Here is a 20,284-nt window from a genome sequence, read left to right as displayed (position 1 = left end):
GAAGGAAAGCACACTGGGTGTGGTTCATGCATCAAATGGCTACTTGTATAAAAATGTTCAGGAATTTTCAGCTATCCACTGGCACCTGTGGAGCTAGAGCCAGTCTTATTCTTTAGAAGAAACAGCGGCCGCAGGCAGTGGAAGAGAAGATGGTATACTTAGATGTACATATAAGACAATTTTCCAAGCCTAAGTAATAGCATCTGTGCTGCAACATATGTTGTCAGTGAAAGAGAAATACAGTAATGCTAAAGTAAAACAAATTTGCTTGTAACTTTAAAAAATCTCCTTTATTCAGAATCATACTTTTTTTTCACTCTTACCATTATGAAAATTTAAAAAAATATAGCGCTCGGTGCAATGAAATACTACTTTTAATTATTATTCAAACACTTAATGCAGGTTTCTCACAGTTTACATGTGAGAATTTAGCATGATCCAAACTCAAATATCCACTTCTCATATCTTTCAATGTCTGCAGCAGATACTGACTTAGAAACCTTTTTTAAAGCCATTTCAAAATCCTCCATAGTTGTAGGCATGTGCATTTCTTCTCTTGAAAGATTTCTGATTTCTTCTGGGGTCAAACCTTCAATACGCCTTCTCATTGCCATCAAGGATGCATCCCTAGGTTTTAAATTTAAAAAGCAAAAACAAAAAACCACAAAATGATGTTTTGGTTGAATAAAAACGTGTAAACAAAAAAATTTTTCAGTGCGTATGTTATTCTGTAATTATCTTATTACATGTACATATGTAGTACTGGACTATAAGGCCTGTTCTTGAGTTGTTTTTTTAGCAGTTGAATCTGAGCAAAAAGCCCAAGAAGAATTAAAAGGATATAATAAGATAGCAATTAAATTTTATTAAAAGTGTACCATAATATAAAGAATAAGCATCACAGAGACAGGAGAGAAGCTGTTAGCTAACACTAACTTAATACCAAAACTTGTGTCTCTGACTAGATTATAATGTGGGTCTTTATTCTTCATCTATCTTAATTCAGCATAAAAACTTCATAATAGAAGTTTATACCCACAAAAACCTATGCTTCAAAAAACAAAGAAAAAAAACACCTATGCTTCCAAAATAATTCATACCTGCACACGTTGGTAATGTCCGCACCTGAATAACCTTCCATGTTTTCTGCTATACTTGCAAGGTCAACATCATCAGCCAATTCCAGCTCACGTAGACTTATTCGTAATAGCTCCTCCCTGCCTTTTGCTATTGGTAGAAGCAAATTTAAAAATATAAGCCTTCAACATAAACAATGTTTTATTTTTCTCCAGTCTACTTTGAGAAGTTGTTTTCCAATTCTTAGAGCTCATTTGCTTAAAAAATTTAAGACCTATTCTTATTGTATTTACTCTTAAATTTTAATTAATTAATTAATTTTTATTTTTTAAAATTGAAGTATTTCATTGCATTTTAAATTTCCTAGTATCAAGGCTTTAGGCTCCAGATATAGCCAAACCAGTTAAAATAAGGAAAGACATCCTACATTTGTCTTTTAAAGGAAAGTTAATTAATACCAAATTTTAAAATTTCTAAGCAAAACTACCTAAGAGTTAACATGACCTTTCTGATTCAAATAAAGATACCTGATGGTAATGGAATATAGATTCTTTTTTCAAGCCGTCGTCTTAAAGCCTCATCAATATCCCAGGGAAAATTAGTAGCTGCCAGAACCATAACCATTTTGGAAGGGTCATCATTTTCAGAAGCACCTCCAACACCTTGAGGAAGGATAAGAACACAGTAAAAAAATAAAAAACAAAGCTCAGCTACTTAAAGATCATCAAATATTTAGCACAACATTAAAAGCAGGGTAGTCATCAAGCCTCCCTAAGACTTATAAAGCTAACTGGTACGTATGTGAATTTGTGGTCCAAGAAAAATGAGTTTTTGCAGTGTGCAAAAAATAGGACTCAAAATAGATTTGATCAAAAGACTAGTTCAGCACAACTACATAGCAATTTAAAAAATTCTTCAAAACCATACATATCCCTCTCTAAGGCCAGTTAATCGGCATCTGTTTCAATTTCATGGCTAAAAATGAGATCAGTGTGTATGACAGAGGGTGTCCTGTGAATAAACAGCCATAACTGCTGGTGTGTCACCACTGTCAGTGCCCCCAGTTTACCGCCGGCAATCTCCAGGACCTACTGGCCAGCCCCGCGTCACTGGGGCTGTGTGGGTCAGCACTGTGAGTGGGGCTCGCTCAGCTCACGCAGAGACACTCGCATACCGTCCATCTGAATCAGCAGCTCGGCTTTCACCCTTCTGCTTGCCTCGTGCTCTTCGGAAGTCCCTCTGCGGCTACAAATGGAATCTATCTCATCGATAAATATGGTGGCTGGAGAGTAAAATCGAGCCTAAAGGGAGAAGCCATGCAACACGAGGTTTTTATTTCATGGAAAAGTCGTCTATAGTTTAACAATCAGAACAGAGCCGTGGAGCCTGCCACCCTGTGCATCGCGCCCCCTTTGCCTAAGACTGGGGAGAGAGGATAGAACGGGACCAGCTAAGATACAGCTTCCAGTATAGACCTATCATACACTTAAATCTTACGTGGCAATTTTTTATACTCTTCAATACTATAACTGATTATATTCAACATGTATTTGTTTATGAGTCATATAAATACAGGATTATCCTGTACACTACAATAATATGGACAACAATGGTGGGAAGACATTTACAGAGACTGACAAGTGTTCTAAAGTTCTAGGAAAATTTTTGTTAAAGAGAACCATTACCTTAAATAAAATCACATAGATTCCCTCTAAGGGATTCTAATTAAATTGCCATTTTTCATTTGACTAATACAAGTACAGCTGACCCTTGAACAACTCGGGTTTGAACTGCATGGGTCCACTCATAATGTGGATATTTTTCCATAGTAAATACTACGGTACTACACAGTCTGTGGTTGGTTGAACCAAAGGATGTAGAGGAACCGTGGATACAGAGGGCTCACTATAAGTTATATGCAGATTAACCTTCACGTTGTTCAAGGGTCAACTGATTTTTATCCTCTTAAGTTGTCAATTAGAGGTCAATTTAATGGCCTCAGTTTTTTTTTTGAGATAAAATTCATATACCATAAAATTCACCACTTAAACCATTTTAAAGTGACAATTCAGTATTTAGTATATTAACAATGTTGTGCAACCATCATCACTATCAAATTCCAGAACATTTTCACTGCCCTCCAAAAATAACCCATACTTCCCTCCCCCTAGCCCCTGGTAATCACAAATCTATTTTCTGTCTTTATGCATTTACCTATTCTGGACATTTCAAATAAATGGGATCATACAATATGTGGCCTTTTGTGTCTGCCTTCTTTCACTTTGCATGTTTTCAATGTTTATCTATATTGTAGCATGTACAGTGCTTCACTCTTTTTTTTGTCTGCATTGGGTCTTCGTTGCTGCACGCAGGCTTTCTCTAGTTGCGGACAGCGGGGTCTGTTCTTCGTTGCGGCACGCGGGCTTCTCATTGCAGTGGCTTCTCTTGTTGCAGAGCATGGGCTCTAGGCACGCAGGCTTCAGTAGTTGCGGCATGCAGGCTCAGTTGTTGTGGCACACGGGCTTAGTTGCTCCGCGGCATGTGGGATCTTCCCGGACCGGGGATTGAACCCGTGTCCCCTGCATTGGCAGGCGGATTCTTAACCACTGTGCCACCAGGAAGTCCCAGTACTTCATTTTTTTTTTATGGCTGAATAATATCCCCCAAGTTTATTTTTGTACCTTAAATGCATTTCTTCCCCAAACCAAAGGACAGGGAAGATTGATCCATTAACTAATAGATCTAGTCAAGTATTATCTAGTAAACAGCTGTGTAAGACTCAATAGTATCACCCGTTTCTTAAGGAGACTGAAGAGGCATTTAATTTTATTTACTTATTGTTCTTTTTGTTTTTAGTAGACTTTTTCTTAATTGGAGTATAGTTGATAAGCATTTTATTATAGTAACTAATGTTTATTGTTAATCATTTTCTAACCAAAATATCCAAACTTACAAAATCATTGCACAAGAAAGCTTGAACGTAAATGATGGCAAAGATTTCTCAAAACAGAGCTTAAGTGATCAAACAGCATTTTAAAGGTTCTTCTAAAAATGGAAGTCCACAATGGCAAGTGAACATTACAGATTTGAACACGCAATTGTACTGAGTCCATCAATTCTTTGGACCATGAGGTTATAATTCAGTATCCTCTAAGAGGTGATTAACTGTGTTGAAAGCACAGTGCTTCCAAAGTATAGATTCAGTTTTAGTCTGTTCACTTGGAAAATCCTATAGTTAAATCTCACTTTCTTTTCTAGTTAAAAACTTGAATTCTAAGTCATCTATTGCCTCCAAAGGGATAGTAAGATAATAATAATAATAATAATGGATGGACAATAATACACTTTTTAAAATTTATTTATTTTATTTATTTATTTTTGGCTGCATTGGGTCTTCGTTGCTGTGTGCAGGCTTTCTCTAGTTGTGGTGAGCAGGGCCTACTCTTCGTTGCAGTGCGCAGGCTTATTGTGGTGGCTTCTCTTGTTACAGAGCATGGGCTCTAGGCACGCAGGCTTCAGTAATTGTGGCATGCAGGCTCAGTAGTTGTGGCGCAAGGGCTTAGTTGCTCCGCGGCATGTGGGATCTTCCCGGACCAGGGATTGAACCCGTGTCCCCTGCATTGGCAGGCAGATTCTTAACCAAGAGCCCTAATAATACATTTTTAATAAGGTATCCCTACTTGGATCTTACGTACTGTGTACAAAAAATTTTGTACTTTCTTTTCAAGAAACAGACAGAAGGAGAAAAAAAAAAACTGGATGGAGGGAAAGAAAGAAAAAAAGCAAACATGCAAGAAAATTTATAACTGAAATTCTAGCCAGCAACCATCTACCAACAGAACCAACAAGAAAAATTAAATTTCAAGCAAAAATTACTAGACTGAGTCTTCCCAAATACTGAGGGTGTGTAGAAAGGTCTGACTTAAAGCAGAGGCTATGTGACACATTTAAAATTGGCTTTGGATGACCTGAGAAAGTAATGTAGAGAGACTTGGAGAGGAAACCAATTGTTTCTGCCTGCACAGCAGGGCTCCTTCTGATAACAGAAGCTCCCTTTTTCATTTGTAAATCATCTCTTTCTCATTCTTATTCCATTACTTCAAGAGAGGCCAACTCTGCTGGAGTCCCAGGAGGGTCCAGGCATAAGCATGTGACTCAAAAGAGACCAAACATTAATCTCTGGAATTTTGCTGGAACAACTGAGATTGTTGTTCATTTGATTAGATTTCTGACACTTGAAAATGAAAGTTCCTGACAATACAACAAAAACTATACAATTAAGTTTTTATATGTGTTTGTTACCATGTCATGTGAAAAACCCTGGACAGACTTTTATAATATTTAAGTGGCCTTATTCAAAATACAGGCCCTGAGGAATGCTCACTTTGAGATTCGGGGGGAGGGGCACTCAAGAGAGAGGCAGTCATCTGTAGTCAAAACCAAGATTTGAGAGGCAGTACAATTTTACTCGAGAAAGTCCATATGATGAACAGAAGAAAATCAAGGTGGTTTCAAATGAGCCATAACCAAAATTCAGACAGGCAGAAGCTCCAATCTGCAGGCACTGGTTTGTGACTGAGCCGCTGCTCAAGTGGGCAACTCAGAGTAGCACGCTCTAGATAAGCCAGGATTTATTTAAAGATGGTTAAGATTTTCCTAGGCAATACCAGGGAAGCCAGTAAAAAAGTTGTTTGATATATTTTTATAAACCGCAGTATACAAAAATGTTGCAAATTACCACTTTGTAAGAGGCTTTCCCTCATAGGAGAAAATAGTCCTTTCTCCTTAATATAAAACCCTACATTAAAAAAAAAATATCAAGTAACTCTTAAGCAGTAACAGTTAATATTTATGAGTCCTTATGAGTCAGGCTCTGTATTAAGCAGTTTACATGTATTGGCTGATTTCACCCTCCAAACATTACAGAGGTAGGTCCTAAATTATTGTCCTCCTCTTATAGATAAAGCAACTGAGGGACAGGAGAGGAATTTTCCCACAGTTAGCCATCTAGGAAAGTGACAGAAGTGGGATCTAAACCCAGGCCACCTGACTCTAAAGACGCCACACTTAGCCATTCACCCTATTTACTTTTTTTTTTTTTTTTTTTTCTTTTTTGGCATGCGGGATATCTTAGTTCCCCAACCAGGGTTTGAACCTGTGCCCCCTGCAGTGGGAGCGTAGAGTCTTAACCACTGGATCATCAGAGAAGTCCCCATTCACCCTATTTAGCTTACATTTTTTTAAATAAAATTTTAAAAATATTTATTTATTTATTATTTTTTTTGGCTGCTCCGGGTCTTAGTTGCGGCATGCAGACTTCTTAGTTGCGGCATGCATGCGGGATCTAGTTCCCCGACCAGGGATCGAACCCGGGCCCCTGGCACTGGGAGCGCAGAGACTTACCCACTGGACCACCAGGGAAGTCCCCTAGCTTACATTTTAAAAAAGCCTAGTTATTCTGGAATACTGACAATATAATTTTACCCCTGAAGCAAATAGCAAGCTAATTTTTCAAAATGATCTAAAAGGTTCTCCATTAGATTCCTATTGTGGGATGGACTATTAATAATCCATAAGAACCTGTCAGAATTTACATCCTGCCTTATGAATTATCGAAGTTGAAGGAGAAAGAAAATGGGAACTGAAACAGGAAGAAGCCTTTACAGAAAACAGATAACATGAAATTGTGAGGGGTTTTGTTTGTTTTATTCTCAGCCTAGGAAGGAAGATCTGGTATAATATTAGCATGGTCACCTAAGGTTTTGTCCACCATGACCAGGAATGTAAATCTTTTTCACTATCTATATAATAAACATAACTCTGTCCTCATGCATATAACTACACAATTTCTTAAATGAAGTAAAACGGAAATAGTAAGTGAAACTTAAAGTCTGAAGTCTAAAAAGCTGTTGAATTCAACCTAAACACTCAACCAGAACTTGTTGAATTACATTTCTTCTACTGATACTCAGATGAGTGGCAGTGGAAGAAGGAAAAAGAAACTCAAAGAAGCGAAGAACTTAATCCAAAGACTGGTTAATTAAACTCAGGGTATTTGATACAGTTAATAGATTGGAGGTATCTCAGTTCCATATCTACTTATGATTTTCACCTTTTCTCATTATTGTTCTAATACTGCATTTACTATAACTAAGCCTGATTTAAAAACCCTAATACTTTCACATTCCTATAGCAGATCAGTAATGCAGATCCCGTAACATGAGCATGTCCATAAGCTAACAGAGACAGCCCTTCCTCCAGAGAAAAGGAGTCAAAGAGAAAAGCAAGTTATTCATGTTAGTAATGAATAAAAATTTTCTACCTTCAAGAGCACAGGAATGACACTCTGGGCACAAAAGCATCCTGCCTAGCGATTCTACACGCTGTAGTTACAACTCACTTTCTCCCCTTCTAGAGGTAAAGAATCATTAGGGTTGGCTCAAGCATTCACCATTTCGAACAGAAGACGAACAAGCTTCTCAGACTCTCCTCTGTATTTGGAAGTCAGAGTTGATGAAGAGACATTGAAGAACGTTGTCTTGCACTCAGTAGCTACTGCTTTAGCAAGGAGGGTCTTTCCTGTGCCAGGTGGGCCAACCATCAACACTCCCTGTCGGGAATATAATAGCATCAGCGAAGGATTTATGTGCCATTGTTCTAATTCACAAGAATTCCATTACTAAGGATCAATTTTCAACCAACTTACACATAATATTAAGACAAGTAAAAGACAAAGATAAACAGAAGGATACTTTATCACAAATTTACTTTTTCCATTATAAAAGTAGGGTAACTACACATTATTAAAAAATTGGAACTAAGAGATGAGAAAAAATATAATCAATATTATAGTACTGATATAACATCATACCCTAACACAGGTACTATTAGTATCTGGATATATTTCCTGCTAGTCTTTTTGCTCAAATTAGTTTTTTTTTTTTTTTTTTTTTTTTACATAGCTGTATGTCTATAATTTTGTATCTTGCTTATCACTTAACCTTTCAAGAATTTTTAAAAATAAGTACAGAGTTAGCCATTAGCGCATTTCCCAAACCCAAGACTTTTATGGACAGTCTCTTTTCATATCAGCCCATGACTTTTAAAAAGTACTCATTAGATACAGATATACCTTATTAATTTCTTAAGAACAATTCCAAGAAATACAGATGTAAGTTCTGCAACACAACACGTAAAATGGAGTATTTTTGCATTAGGTGACCTGTTCATATTTGCAAATATAAGCTCATTATAAATCTGCTATGTGTCCAACTTTCCAAATACCACATTGTACCTATTCCTTTTCTTTTAGTAAATTTATTTATTCATTCATTCATTTATTTATGCTGCGTTGGGTCTTCGTTGCTGTGTGCGGGCTTCTCATTGCAGTGGCTTCTCTTGTTGCAGAGCACAGGCTCTAGGTGCGCAGGCTTCCGTAGTAGTGGCACGTGGGCTCAGTAGTTATGGCACATGGGCTTAGTTGCTCCGCAGCATGTGGGATCTTCCCGGACCAGGGCTCGAACCCACGTCCCCTGCATTGGCAGGTGGAGTCTTAACCGCTGTGCCACCAGGGAAGTCCTGTACCTATTTCTTATTCTGGAAACCTTGCAGTAGCTCTTGGTCTAAACAAAGTTCTGAATAACACAACATAGTTTAAAATTTTCTTTACCTGCTCTACTTTCTCCTCCCACTTCCCCCAACACAGATAAATATTGGCTTTCTATAGCAATGCACTTGCCATTTGCTTTGATAATGCCGTTATAGTAATACACTTACTTTCCATGGTCTCCTAATGCCTTTGAAGAATTCTGGCATCCACATTGGTAACACCACAGCTTCCTTAAGCAACTTTTTAGCTTCTACTAAATCAGCAATATCATCCCTGAAAGAGAAGATATTTTATCAACAACCTTAGATCACATATTTAACTCTATGTAGCCATTCTTGAGAATCGCTGAAAGCACACGACCTGACGTTGCTGGCCGAATGCTAAGCTTCTTCCTAGGCACTAGTGAACTAACACACTGTGACGAGGCCTGCCACACCAACCAGTATGTAGAAAGAGCACAATCCGAATCTTCGATTCTTTTTTAATTTTTAAAAATATTTATTTATTTATTTGGCCGCATCAGGTCTTAGTTGCGGCACGTGGGATCTTCGTTGCCATGTGCGGGATCTTCAGTTGCAGCAGGCGGGATCCAGTTCCCGACCAGGGATCGTACTCGAGCCCCCTGCATTGGGAGCACAGAGTCTTAGCCACTGGACCAACAGGGAAGTCCCTGAATCTTCAATTCTTGGGAGTAATGATTTTCAGCTTGGTGAATGAGAACACAGGTCTACAGGCCTACAATTTAAGTATTATTATGCCATCTCATTTTAAACTTCTGCTCTTAAAATGCTCATTCCATAAATTCCATGATTTAGAAACAATGAGCCCGTTAAAAAAACCCATAAAGAATAAAAAGGGCATAAAGCAGACACAGGTTGCGAAACTGCTGCTTTGCCCCCAACCCTATCAAGAGGTAGACACCAAGATTAAAGAGTATCATAGAGATTGCCGTGATGTCATCTCCAACCACTGGAACACTACTACTACTACAACAACCGGTACACGTGGCATGATAATATATTATGATATATGACAGGATAATATGTTTTAAAATATCCCTCAAAACTATACCTAAAAATAATTAAAGTTTTAACAAAAAACATGTAACAGAATGTACCTAACTTTGTGGGAAAGGGAGATTTATAACTCATTGTGATAAATTACAGTTCTTTGATTAGATATAATATTTATTTTTATTTTTTTAATTGAAGTATAGTCGATTTACAATGTTGTATTAGTTTCAGGTGTACAGCAGGGTGATTCAGTTAGACATACAACTATATCTATTTTTTTTTTTTCAGATTCTTTTCCCTTAGGTTATTCCAAAGGGATTCTTTTCCCTTTAGGTTATTACAAAATATTAAGTATAGTTCCCTATGCTATACAGTAGGTCCTTGTTGGTTATCTATTTTATATGTAGCAGTGTGTATATGTTAATCCCAAACTCCTAATTTACCCCTTAGATATAACAGTAATAAAGTTAAGAACCACTGCTCTAATAGGATATAAAAGCAACATATATTGTATAAACCTAAAGATAACAAGCAATACACATGCATAAGAATGACTGCCATTTTACCATTGGAGAATGTCCCAAAAAGAAGATGTAATTTCTGTGATCTTGTTCCCATTCTGTATGTAGAATTTTTAATTCAATAAAAATTTTATTATTATTTATTTATTTTATTAAATTAAAAAATCTCAGACAAAAACTGGTACAGCCTGAACTAAAGTCAAGTTTTTCATTATGTGTCATGCTCACATTGTATGTCCTCAGGTTCTATCCTCAAGGACTGATCTTCAGTACATGCCCACATTTGTTCCATTTTCTGTTCCAAAAAGCAACATCCAATTATTTTGTTGTGATATAACTTACCATCGAACATTGGGATTCTGAGAAATTATATCTCTTTCCAAAGCTTCTACTAAGTCCTTATCGTATCCAGTACTATCAAATTTATTTGTCTCTGGTTCTGTAACTGCAGCAGGTGATTTGTTCTACACAAACAGAGAGAAAAAACAAGAGCTTTTGATTGACTCAAAAATTATATTTTGTTTCTATGAGTCAGAAACAAAGATTGGACTCAAGTGACATTTTTAAAAAGCTAATGTAATAGTACAAGTAATAAGGATAGAATCAAAGACTATAAGTCATCCTTCAACATCAACATCAGAGTTTCATACTGAATTTTTATTTTTACATAAAAAGTATGACAATGGTATTAAAGAAAAATAAAAATATTATGCATATGAACTGACAATAGTAAAAATTAATATTGAGATAAACTGTAGTCCCTAGTGAACATTAGATATGTATGGCATTTAACTCAAAGCTTTAGAAGAGATAAGGTTACAGACAGATGGTTTATTTAGCTAAGATTATGGGTCAATCTTTAACACGTACTTGGTCCCCATTGATGCTCCCAAAACATCCCTTTTCACTATTCCCACATCCCTCCAAAAGACACCTCAGTCCTTCAGAGAGATTTTCCCTCCCACCCTCTGTGGATGACAGTCATTAGGGCCGCAAGCTGCACACTAAAGCACTCCAAGGCACAACAGCGAACTCACAGGGCACTGCGGGATTTTTCAGGTTTTTGAGGGAAGTACAAAAACACCTGTTTGAACATGGGGTGAACTACCAGCTCGAGGTAGTTCACAGTTTTTACATTAAGACTGCTGCATTCCTTTCAATAATCCCATATTTTTTGTGAAGCTGGATTTTTGGCAGCTGCTGTGATAAAACATATACTGGGAAAAATCAATGTGGAAGAGGAATGACAGTGGAATGTCCACTATGACTCCAAGGTCTGAGAAACTGTACAGTGTCCAAAAGGTGTTGTTGGGACATAAACAGTTGTTTTAACCAAATTTCAAATGGATGGGTATTCTTTTTGTCCTAGAGGTGCTGTGAAAAAACTGCTGAGACAGTTGTGAATTTTATAAGCCAAGAAAATTTATGAAACTTTATATTGGTGTAAATAATCATTTACTTGGTCTTGTACTAGGATTGTTACCCCATCTCCAAAATTCATAACATTTTTTTGCCCATAACATGATGATTTCTTTGTCACTGGTGCTGTCTAAAGTCAGTACTAATGTCTAGACTTAACCAATATTTATGATATTCAAAGTCTTACACTAGATGACCAAATAAGTGCCTGTCTCACAATGTACATATTTAGTATCTAATAGGAATATTAAAGATTCAAGGAAGGTGTTGTATAACATTTAGAAGAGGAGGTTATCTTTTCTTCTAAGTATTTATGAAGTTGTTATTCATTCACAGATACTTACCAAGAATCTATTCTGTACGAGCAGCTGCGGGGGATAGAAAGAAGACACTGTTCCTGACTATTAGAAACTTAAACTGCAAGCCCAGGGAAACACAGATATAAGGCACTTTATATCAACAGTTCTCACCTTATTTTCTCTCATAGAACACAGTGCTGAGGGAATGTTTGCAGACAAAGCAAAACAAATTTCAGATAGGCAGAAAGGAGAAACAATTCTATAATAGGTCGGCCAAGGGGAGCTATGGAATTTCAAATTTTGACATTTCTAAGGGAAAATACTAACAACTACCAGGAGGTAAAAGAAAGCAGTAGAGAGGTTAAAAAAGAATGTAGACTCCTTTTTGGTGCTCAAAATAAATTTGACATAAATTTGACAACTTCGACAAAATGGATCACTATTTGAAAAACACAAACCACCACAACTCAACTATTATGAAAAAGATCATTTAAACAGCCCTTCAACTTCTAGGGAAATTGAATTCATAATTTTAAAACTTCCAAAAAAGATATCCAAGCCCAGATGGTTTCACTGGAAAATTTTATCTGACATCTAAACAAGAACTACCAATTCTACACAATCTCTTCCAGAAGACAGAATGAACATTTTTCAATTCATTTTATGATGCTACTATTACTGTGATACCAAAATCAAAGAGAGCTAAAAAAACAAAACAAAAAAATTATAGACCAATATCCCTCATAAATATAGATGCAAAAATCCTTAACAAAATATTACCAAATAGAATTCAGTAAGATATAAAGAGAATTATATACCATGACCAAGTGAGGTTTATTCCAAGGATGCAAGGCTAGTTCAAAATTCAAACAATAAATAAATCAATATAATCCACATAATAACAGGCAAAGAAGGAAAACTACACGATCATGCAACAGATGCCAAAAAGCACATGACAGAACTCAACATCCATTCAGGATAAAGGGGAATTTCTTCAACTTGGTAAGAAGCACACAAAAAAATTCTACAGCTAACATTATATTTAATGATGAAACACTGAATGCTTTTCCTACTACGATCAGGATGTCCACTTTCATCACACTTATTCAACATAGTGCTAGAAGTTGTAGCCAGTGTAACAGAGCAAGAAAAGGACATATACACATACAAATCCAAAAGGAAGAAATAAAACTGTTCTTTTGCAGATGGCATGATGTTTACCCAGAGAATTCCAAGGAATCTACAAAAATTCTCCTAGAATTAATAAATGACTTCAGCAAGGTGGCAGGATACTAAATATTCATAACAAGTCAATTTTATCATTAGGGAAATGCAAATCAAAACCTCAGTGAGATACTAGTTCACACCATTTGGATGGCTATTACAAAACTAAAACAAACTAACTAACTAAAAAAACCACACACAGAAAATAACAAGTGTTGGCAGGGACTTCCCTGGTGGGTTAAGAGTCTGCCTGCCAATGCAGGATACACGGATTTGATCCCTGGTCTGGGAAGATCCCACATGCCATGGGGCAACTGAGCCTGCGCTCTAGAGCCCACAAGCCACAACTACTGAGCCTGCGTGCCACAACTACTGAAGCCCACGCGCCTAGAGCCCATGCTCCGCAACAAGAGAAGCCACTGCAATGAGAAGCCCGCACACCACAACAAAGAGTAACCCCTGCTCACTGCAACTAGAGAAAGCCCGCGCACAGCAGCGAAGACCCAACGCAGCCATAAATAAATAAATTTATTTTTTAAAAAAAGAAAATAACAAGTGTTGGCAAAGATTTGGAGAAATTGGAACCTTGTGCACTGTTAGTAGAAATGTAAAATGATGCAGCCACTGTGGAAAAGTTTGGTGATTCCTCAAAAAATTAAAAATAGAATTATACACAAATACTTCTGTATATGAATATATATATATATATACATATATATCTCCAAAAGACTTGAAAGCAGGGTCTTGAAGAGACATTTACATACCCATGACATAGAAGCATTATTTACAATAGCCAAAAGGTGGAAGCAACCAAAGTGTCCTTCGATGGATGACTGGATAAACAAAATATGGTATATACATGCACTGGAATATTAGCCTTAAAAAGGAATGAAATTCTGACACATGCTATCAAATGGATGAACCCTGAAGACATTATGCTAAGTAGAAAAACCCAGTCACAAAAGAACAAATACTGTATGATTCCACTCATATGAGGTACTTAGAGGAATCAAACTCATAGAGACAGAAAGTAGTATAGTGGTTGCCAGGGGCTGTGGGCAGGGGGAAGGAACAGGGAATGCGATATTATGATTTATAATGAGAAATACATACTTAGTTTTAGTCCTATTCCTGGCATATAACCCCTAAAACCCTTATGATTTCCTAACTGATAAGAGCAATAGAAGCATCTTTTGTTATAATATTCAGTTTTTGTTCCTAGCTCCTGAAATAGATCCAGAGCAGTAAAGGTAAAGAGGTGTTTTTTGTTATTCATAACAAGCCCCTTCAACTCAACCTGAGTTTACGTTAATGAGGTGATTTTTGGAAAGCCCCTAGTTAATCACAGGATGGGGACTGTTGCCAGGGGAACCAAACTTGTGATTAGAGGGCTGGAACTTACAGTGCTACCACACAACCTCTGGGGAGAAAGAGAGGTTGGAGGTTCAATGAATCACCAATGGCCAATGATTTAATCAATCATACCCACGTAATGAAGCCTCCACAAAAGCCCAAAAGGATAGGGTTTTTTTTTTTTTTTTAAAATAAATTTATTTATTTATTTTTGGCTGTGTTGGGTCTTCGTTTCTGTGCGAGGGCTTTATCTAGTTGCAGCGAGCGGGTGCCACTCTTCATCGCGGTGCGCGGGCCTCTCACTATCGCGGCCTCTCTTGTTGCAGAGCACAGGCTCCAGACACGCAGGCTCAGTAGTTGTGGCTCACAGGCCCAGTTGCTCCGCGGCATGTGGGATCCTCCCAGACCAGGGCTCGAACCCGTGTCCCCTGCACTGGCAGGCAGATTCTCAGCCACTGTGCCACCAGGGAAGCCCAGGATAGGGTTTGGTGAACATGCAGAGGTGCTAGGAGGGTGGCGTGTCTGGAGAAGGCATGGAAGCTCTGCGTCCCTTCCCACATACCTTGCCCTGGGCTTCTCTTCCATCTAGCTGTTGCTGAATTGCATCCTTTGTAATAAACTGGTAATCTAGTAAGAAAACTGTTTTCCTGAGTTCTGTGAGCTGCTCTAGCAAATTATCAAACCCAAGGGGGGAGTTTTGGTAACCTCTGATTTATACCAGTTGGTCAGAAGCACAGGTGACAAGCTGGACTTGCAACTGGCATGTGATGTGGGGGCACCCTGTGCAACTGAACTCTTAACCTGTGGATCTGATGCCAGTTGAGTTACACTGTAGGACACACAACTGGTGTCAAAGAACTGCTTGATGTGGAAAAAAATTCCTACACATTTGGAGTACAGAAGTGTTTTGTAAGTAGCAAGCAGAAAGAAAAATAGAGTTTTCCTTATCAGGGAGTTATTGTTTAATGGGCACAGAGTTTCAGTTTTGCAAAATTAAAAACGTTCTGTGGATGTATGGTGGTGATAGTTCTACAACAATGTGAATGTACTCAATTGCACTTTAAAAACTGCATACTTAAAGATGGCTAAAATGGTAAATTTTACGTTATACATATTTAAACCACAATTTAAAAAAATTTTTTAAGTCACTTGTATTTCTATATACTAGCAATAAATATGTGGATACTGAAATAAAAAATACAATACCACTTATACAATCACTTAGAAAAGTGAAATACTTAGGTTTAAAATCTAACAAAATATATGCAAGAGCTGTATGCTGAAAACTACACAATGCTGATGAAAGAAATCAAAGATCTAAAGGAGATAACATGTTCATGGATTGGAAGACTCAATGTAACAAAGATCTCAATTTCCCCCAAACTGATACATAGGTTTAACATAATTCCTATCAAAATATCAGCAAGATTCTTTGTAGATGTAGAAAAGCTGCTTCCAAAATTTACATGAAAAAAAAGGAACTAGAATAGCTAAAATAACTTTGAAAAGGAAGAATAAAATGGGATGAATTAGTCTACCCAATTTCAAGCTTACTATATATATAACACAGTATATAACTATAGTAACCAAGACTGTGTGGAGTATTGGTTGGGAGACAGATACATATATCAATGAAACTTAATAGAGAGCCCATAAACAGACCCACACAAATATGCCCAAATAATTTTTGAGCAAGGTGTAAAAAATTTATTTTATTGAAGTATATTTACAATGTTGTATTAATTTCTGCTGTACAGTACAGTGACTCGGTTATATATATATATATACACATTCTTTTTCATATTTTTTCCCTATAGTTTATCACAGGATATTGAATGTAGTTCCCTGTGCTATAACAAATCCTTTTCAACAAATGGTGCTGGAGCAATTGAACATGCATAGGCAAAAAATGAACCTTGACCTAAGTCTCACACGTTACACGAACATCAACTCAAAATAGATCATGGACTTAGATGTAAAACATAAAATTATAAAACTTTTAAGAAAAAAATAAAAAAATTTTGGGATCTAGGGCTAGGCAAAGAATTACAAACTTGACACCAAAAGCGTAATTTATAAAAGGAAATGTTGGACTTTATCAAAATTAAAATCTTTTGCCTTGTGAAAGATCCTGCTAAAACAATGAAAAGACAAGCTACACACTTAAAGAAAATATCTGCAAAATACATAACTGACAAAGGACTAGTCTCTAGACTATATAAAGAACTCTCAAAACTCAAGACTAAAAAAAAAAATTCATTTGCATAATGGGCAATAGACTTAAGAGAGACATTTCACTGAAGACACTTGTTTCTGTGCTCTTATTTCCTTTTCTTTAGTCATTTGTACAGCTACTATTTAGAGGAATAGACCAACTCAACATTGAAAGATTGTTAGGATACATTGATAATCGAAAAGAACAGGCTACGTTATGATTCCGGTTACGGTAAAAAAAAAAAAAAAAAAAAAAAAAAATCACACAATAGAGAAGGATTAAAAGCATATACCATGAGATTAACAGAACTCTGGGTGGGTAAGAATGTGAGTCTGAGTTTTTTTTTTTTCACTTGCTCTATTTTCTGATTTTCTAAGTGAATGGGTAACAAAAGGTTTTAAATAGGAAAAAAAAAATCTATTCATTCTTTATGACTTAATGGCTTTATCTCTTCCATGAAGCTTTCTAACTACTACCTTCTCCTTCTAAGAATTCTGCTATTTTTAGTCACTAGCTACTACCAGTTTAGCATCTAATTGTTCTATAATTGTTTGAAATATATTATTCTGATCTCCCCAAATGTAAGTTTCTCAACACTGGGCATATATTACCGACAAAGACACACTGGCTGATTTGGGAAGAAAATCTATTCTATACACTTGTTCTTTGGCTGTCAAGTCCTGAGGATTTCAGCACGTAAGTCATGTCTACACTCAGCAAAGACACAGATAAGATCTCCTCTTAATGTAGCTGATTTTATGTTTATTTATTATACTTTGTCCTCTTGCCCTATTCTTGAAACAGTAGAGAATCAAAGGGTGATGGAAACACTATATGTTTTAAACTGAAGGCTAAAATACTTCCATTGGTAAATAAGAACTTTTTTTTAAAGTGAGCCTCCTTCTGGGGAATTTATTTTTATCCTACTTTTAACCTAATAATTCTACTTTTGCATTTAGATAAATTAAAGAGCATTTTCAATGTAGTCATCAACCTCTAAGATATTTCATTAAAATTTAAAAAAATGCAATGGTGAAACTGTTTAAGTCAATAGCATATATAACAAAAATCTCAGTTACCTGGAATGTTTGGGAAATAATAGCTAACATTTATTGAGCACACACTAGGTAGAAAAAAAAGTTATCTTGGGGCTTCCCTGGTGGCGCAGTGGTTAAGAATCCGCCTGCCAATGCAGCGGACACTGGTTTGAGCCCTGGTCCGGGAAGATCCCACATGCCGCAGAGCAACTAACCGCATGCGCCACAACTACTGAGGCTGTGCTCTAGAGCCTGTGAGACACAACTACTGAAGCCCACGTGCCTAGAGCCCGTGCTCCACAACAAGAGAAGCCACCGCAATGAGGAAGCCTGCGCACCACAACGAAGAGCAGCCCCCGCTCGACGCAACTAGAGACAGCCCACGTGCAGCAACGAAGACCCAACACAGGCCAAAATAAATAAATAAAATAAATTTTTTAAAAAAGTTATTTTATTTATCCTACAAAAACTCTATAAGACAGGTGTTAAAGTAATTTTACATATGAGGGGATAAAATTTAGAAAGACCAAGTAGCTTATGGTAATACATCCAGAAACAGCAGGGATGGCGCTTAAATACAAGTCTACCTGATTCCAAAGCCCATACTCTTAATCACTATGCTATATTTTTGAAAAGCTTTATATCTTCCTGTTTTAACAAGCAAATCATATTAATTCAATTTAATTTATCTTGGACAACTGATTTGCTGATTATAGTACCTCAGGTTCTACACATCAATTCTCAGGGTATAAAAGTACAGATACAAAATGAAAAAGGTATAGGACATTGAGCTCTACAAACCACAGATGGTTAAAAGGCTTACAACCCAAACCCTAGATGATAGGCGAGGGCAACCTTGGTATTGATAATACTGCATAAGGCCAGAGGCATTAGCCACCTTCCCCATACCCTTCCTTGTTTCAGGAACTACGATAGAACTGCTGTTGCGGAAAGTACAGAAATACGGGACTACAGAACGATGGTGAGAGGGACTCAAGGGAACTGACTATCCAGATGTGCAATGGCAAATGACCTCCAGAAACGGGGAGGACGGGGAATAAAGGTGATGACACAAAATCAAGAGCTAAATGCACGTGTGTATCTATATCAACAAGGAAGGTTATATTTAAAGGTGTGGCTTGGCTGGTTACTGGATGAGGTTCTCAAGCAGAATAACAAAGTTAGATTGCAAATTTAGGAAAAAGATCTTGAAGTACGGGCTGATATGATGTTTTGAAAAGGACTGAATGGGCAGCACTGGGGGCTTTACATTTGCAATAACCCAGTTTTCACTCTGCCCAGGTGGTGTGGAGGGGTCCTTTTGGTACAACAAGCCAACAAGTGAGCCTGTACTTTACCATTTCATAGACTAGGTATGTGCCTGGGGCAAGGGACTGGGGAGGTGGAAGTAGACAGGACAGAAACTAGGTTCTCAGAGTCCCATATGCTTCTTACTGCAAGAGAGCACAGGCCCTCAAATGTTAATTGGTACTGAGATCTTGGTTTATAAGTCTCATTCCTCACTAATAGGAACCAGGGTTTCCTGGAGAAATGGGGTAAATACACGAAGAGCCTGGAACATCCTATTTTGCCAGAAAATGAGGAAATGCTCAGAGAATGGTGAGTACGTGTCAAAAAGACTTAAGATCCAGCTTCAAGGGTCTCCCGCTCCTCAAATCTTGGACAATTTAAGCATCAAAAAGATAGTAATAGATTTTAATTCACTGAATAAGAGTCCACCAGTCCATACTGATAAAATTAAATAAAGGGGAAGAGATAGAGCTTTTTCTTACAGTTCAATGTCAAGTAATTAATGTAGAAGAGATAATAGCATTAGAAAATGATTTTTCAATTATCAGAGGAATAACTGCTTAAGGCAAGAATCACTGGATGCTAAAGCAAGTAACTGAAACTTTAATGAGAAATAAGATATTTATATAACCTCAAAGTATCTCCCCACAAACTACTATAAAGGGAAAAAGAGTAACTGTATAGTGGAGAGACTTGGCAGACACCACCCTAACCAAGTGATCCAATGTATCACAAGTAATAGAACAAATAAACATCCTGTGCCTCCTTATATGACACACTGAGAAGAACAAAACTTCACTTCAGTGGTATTTCTGCCAAAAATGCACAACCTTAAATCTAATCATGAGGAAACATCAGGCAAACCCAAACTGAGGAACATTCTACGAAATAACTCCTAAAAAAGTCAGGCCAAAAAAGATAAAGGCAGAGGAAATGTTCACATTAAAAGAGACTAAAGAGGGCTTCCCTGGTGGCACAGTGGTTAAGAATCCGCCTGCCAATGCAGGGGACACGGGTTCGAGCCCTGGTCCGGGAAGATCCCACGTGCTGCCGAGCAACTAAGCCCGTGCGTCACAACTACTGAGCCTGCGCTCTAGAGCCCGTGAGCCACAACTATTGAGCCCGCATGCCACAACCACTGAGCCTGTGCCTAGAGCCCGTGCTCCGCAACAAGAGAAGCCACCGCAATGAGAAGCCCGCGCACTG

At 37.4% G+C, this 20,284-nt stretch overlaps 1 protein-coding gene across 2 annotated transcripts in view; it reads right to left on the bottom strand.

Annotated features, from left to right (window-relative positions):
- Positions 1-356: 356 nt before the first annotated feature.
- Positions 357-20,284, bottom strand: part of KATNA1 (katanin catalytic subunit A1) — a 33,905-nt gene continuing 13,977 nt past the window's right edge. For both annotated transcript variants that reach the window (XM_036872176.1, XM_036872177.1), the window contains exons 5-11: positions 10,563-10,684; positions 8,854-8,959; positions 7,529-7,687; positions 2,252-2,378; positions 1,605-1,739; positions 1,101-1,227; positions 357-627 (exon numbers count right to left, since the gene is read on the bottom strand). In XM_036872176.1, the coding sequence (XP_036728071.1) occupies positions 429-627; positions 1,101-1,227; positions 1,605-1,739; positions 2,252-2,378; positions 7,529-7,687; positions 8,854-8,959; positions 10,563-10,684 (975 nt within the window). In that variant the 3' untranslated portion in view covers positions 357-428. The remainder of the gene's footprint in view (positions 628-1,100; positions 1,228-1,604; positions 1,740-2,251; positions 2,379-7,528; positions 7,688-8,853; positions 8,960-10,562; positions 10,685-20,284) is intronic.

This window comes from Balaenoptera musculus, chromosome 12, assembly GCF_009873245.2.
Source record: "Balaenoptera musculus isolate JJ_BM4_2016_0621 chromosome 12, mBalMus1.pri.v3, whole genome shotgun sequence".
Classification (NCBI taxonomy): Eukaryota; Metazoa; Chordata; class Mammalia; order Artiodactyla; family Balaenopteridae; genus Balaenoptera; species Balaenoptera musculus.
Note: the sequence above shows the minus strand (reverse complement) of the source record. Positions and strands in the feature narration are given on the sequence as shown.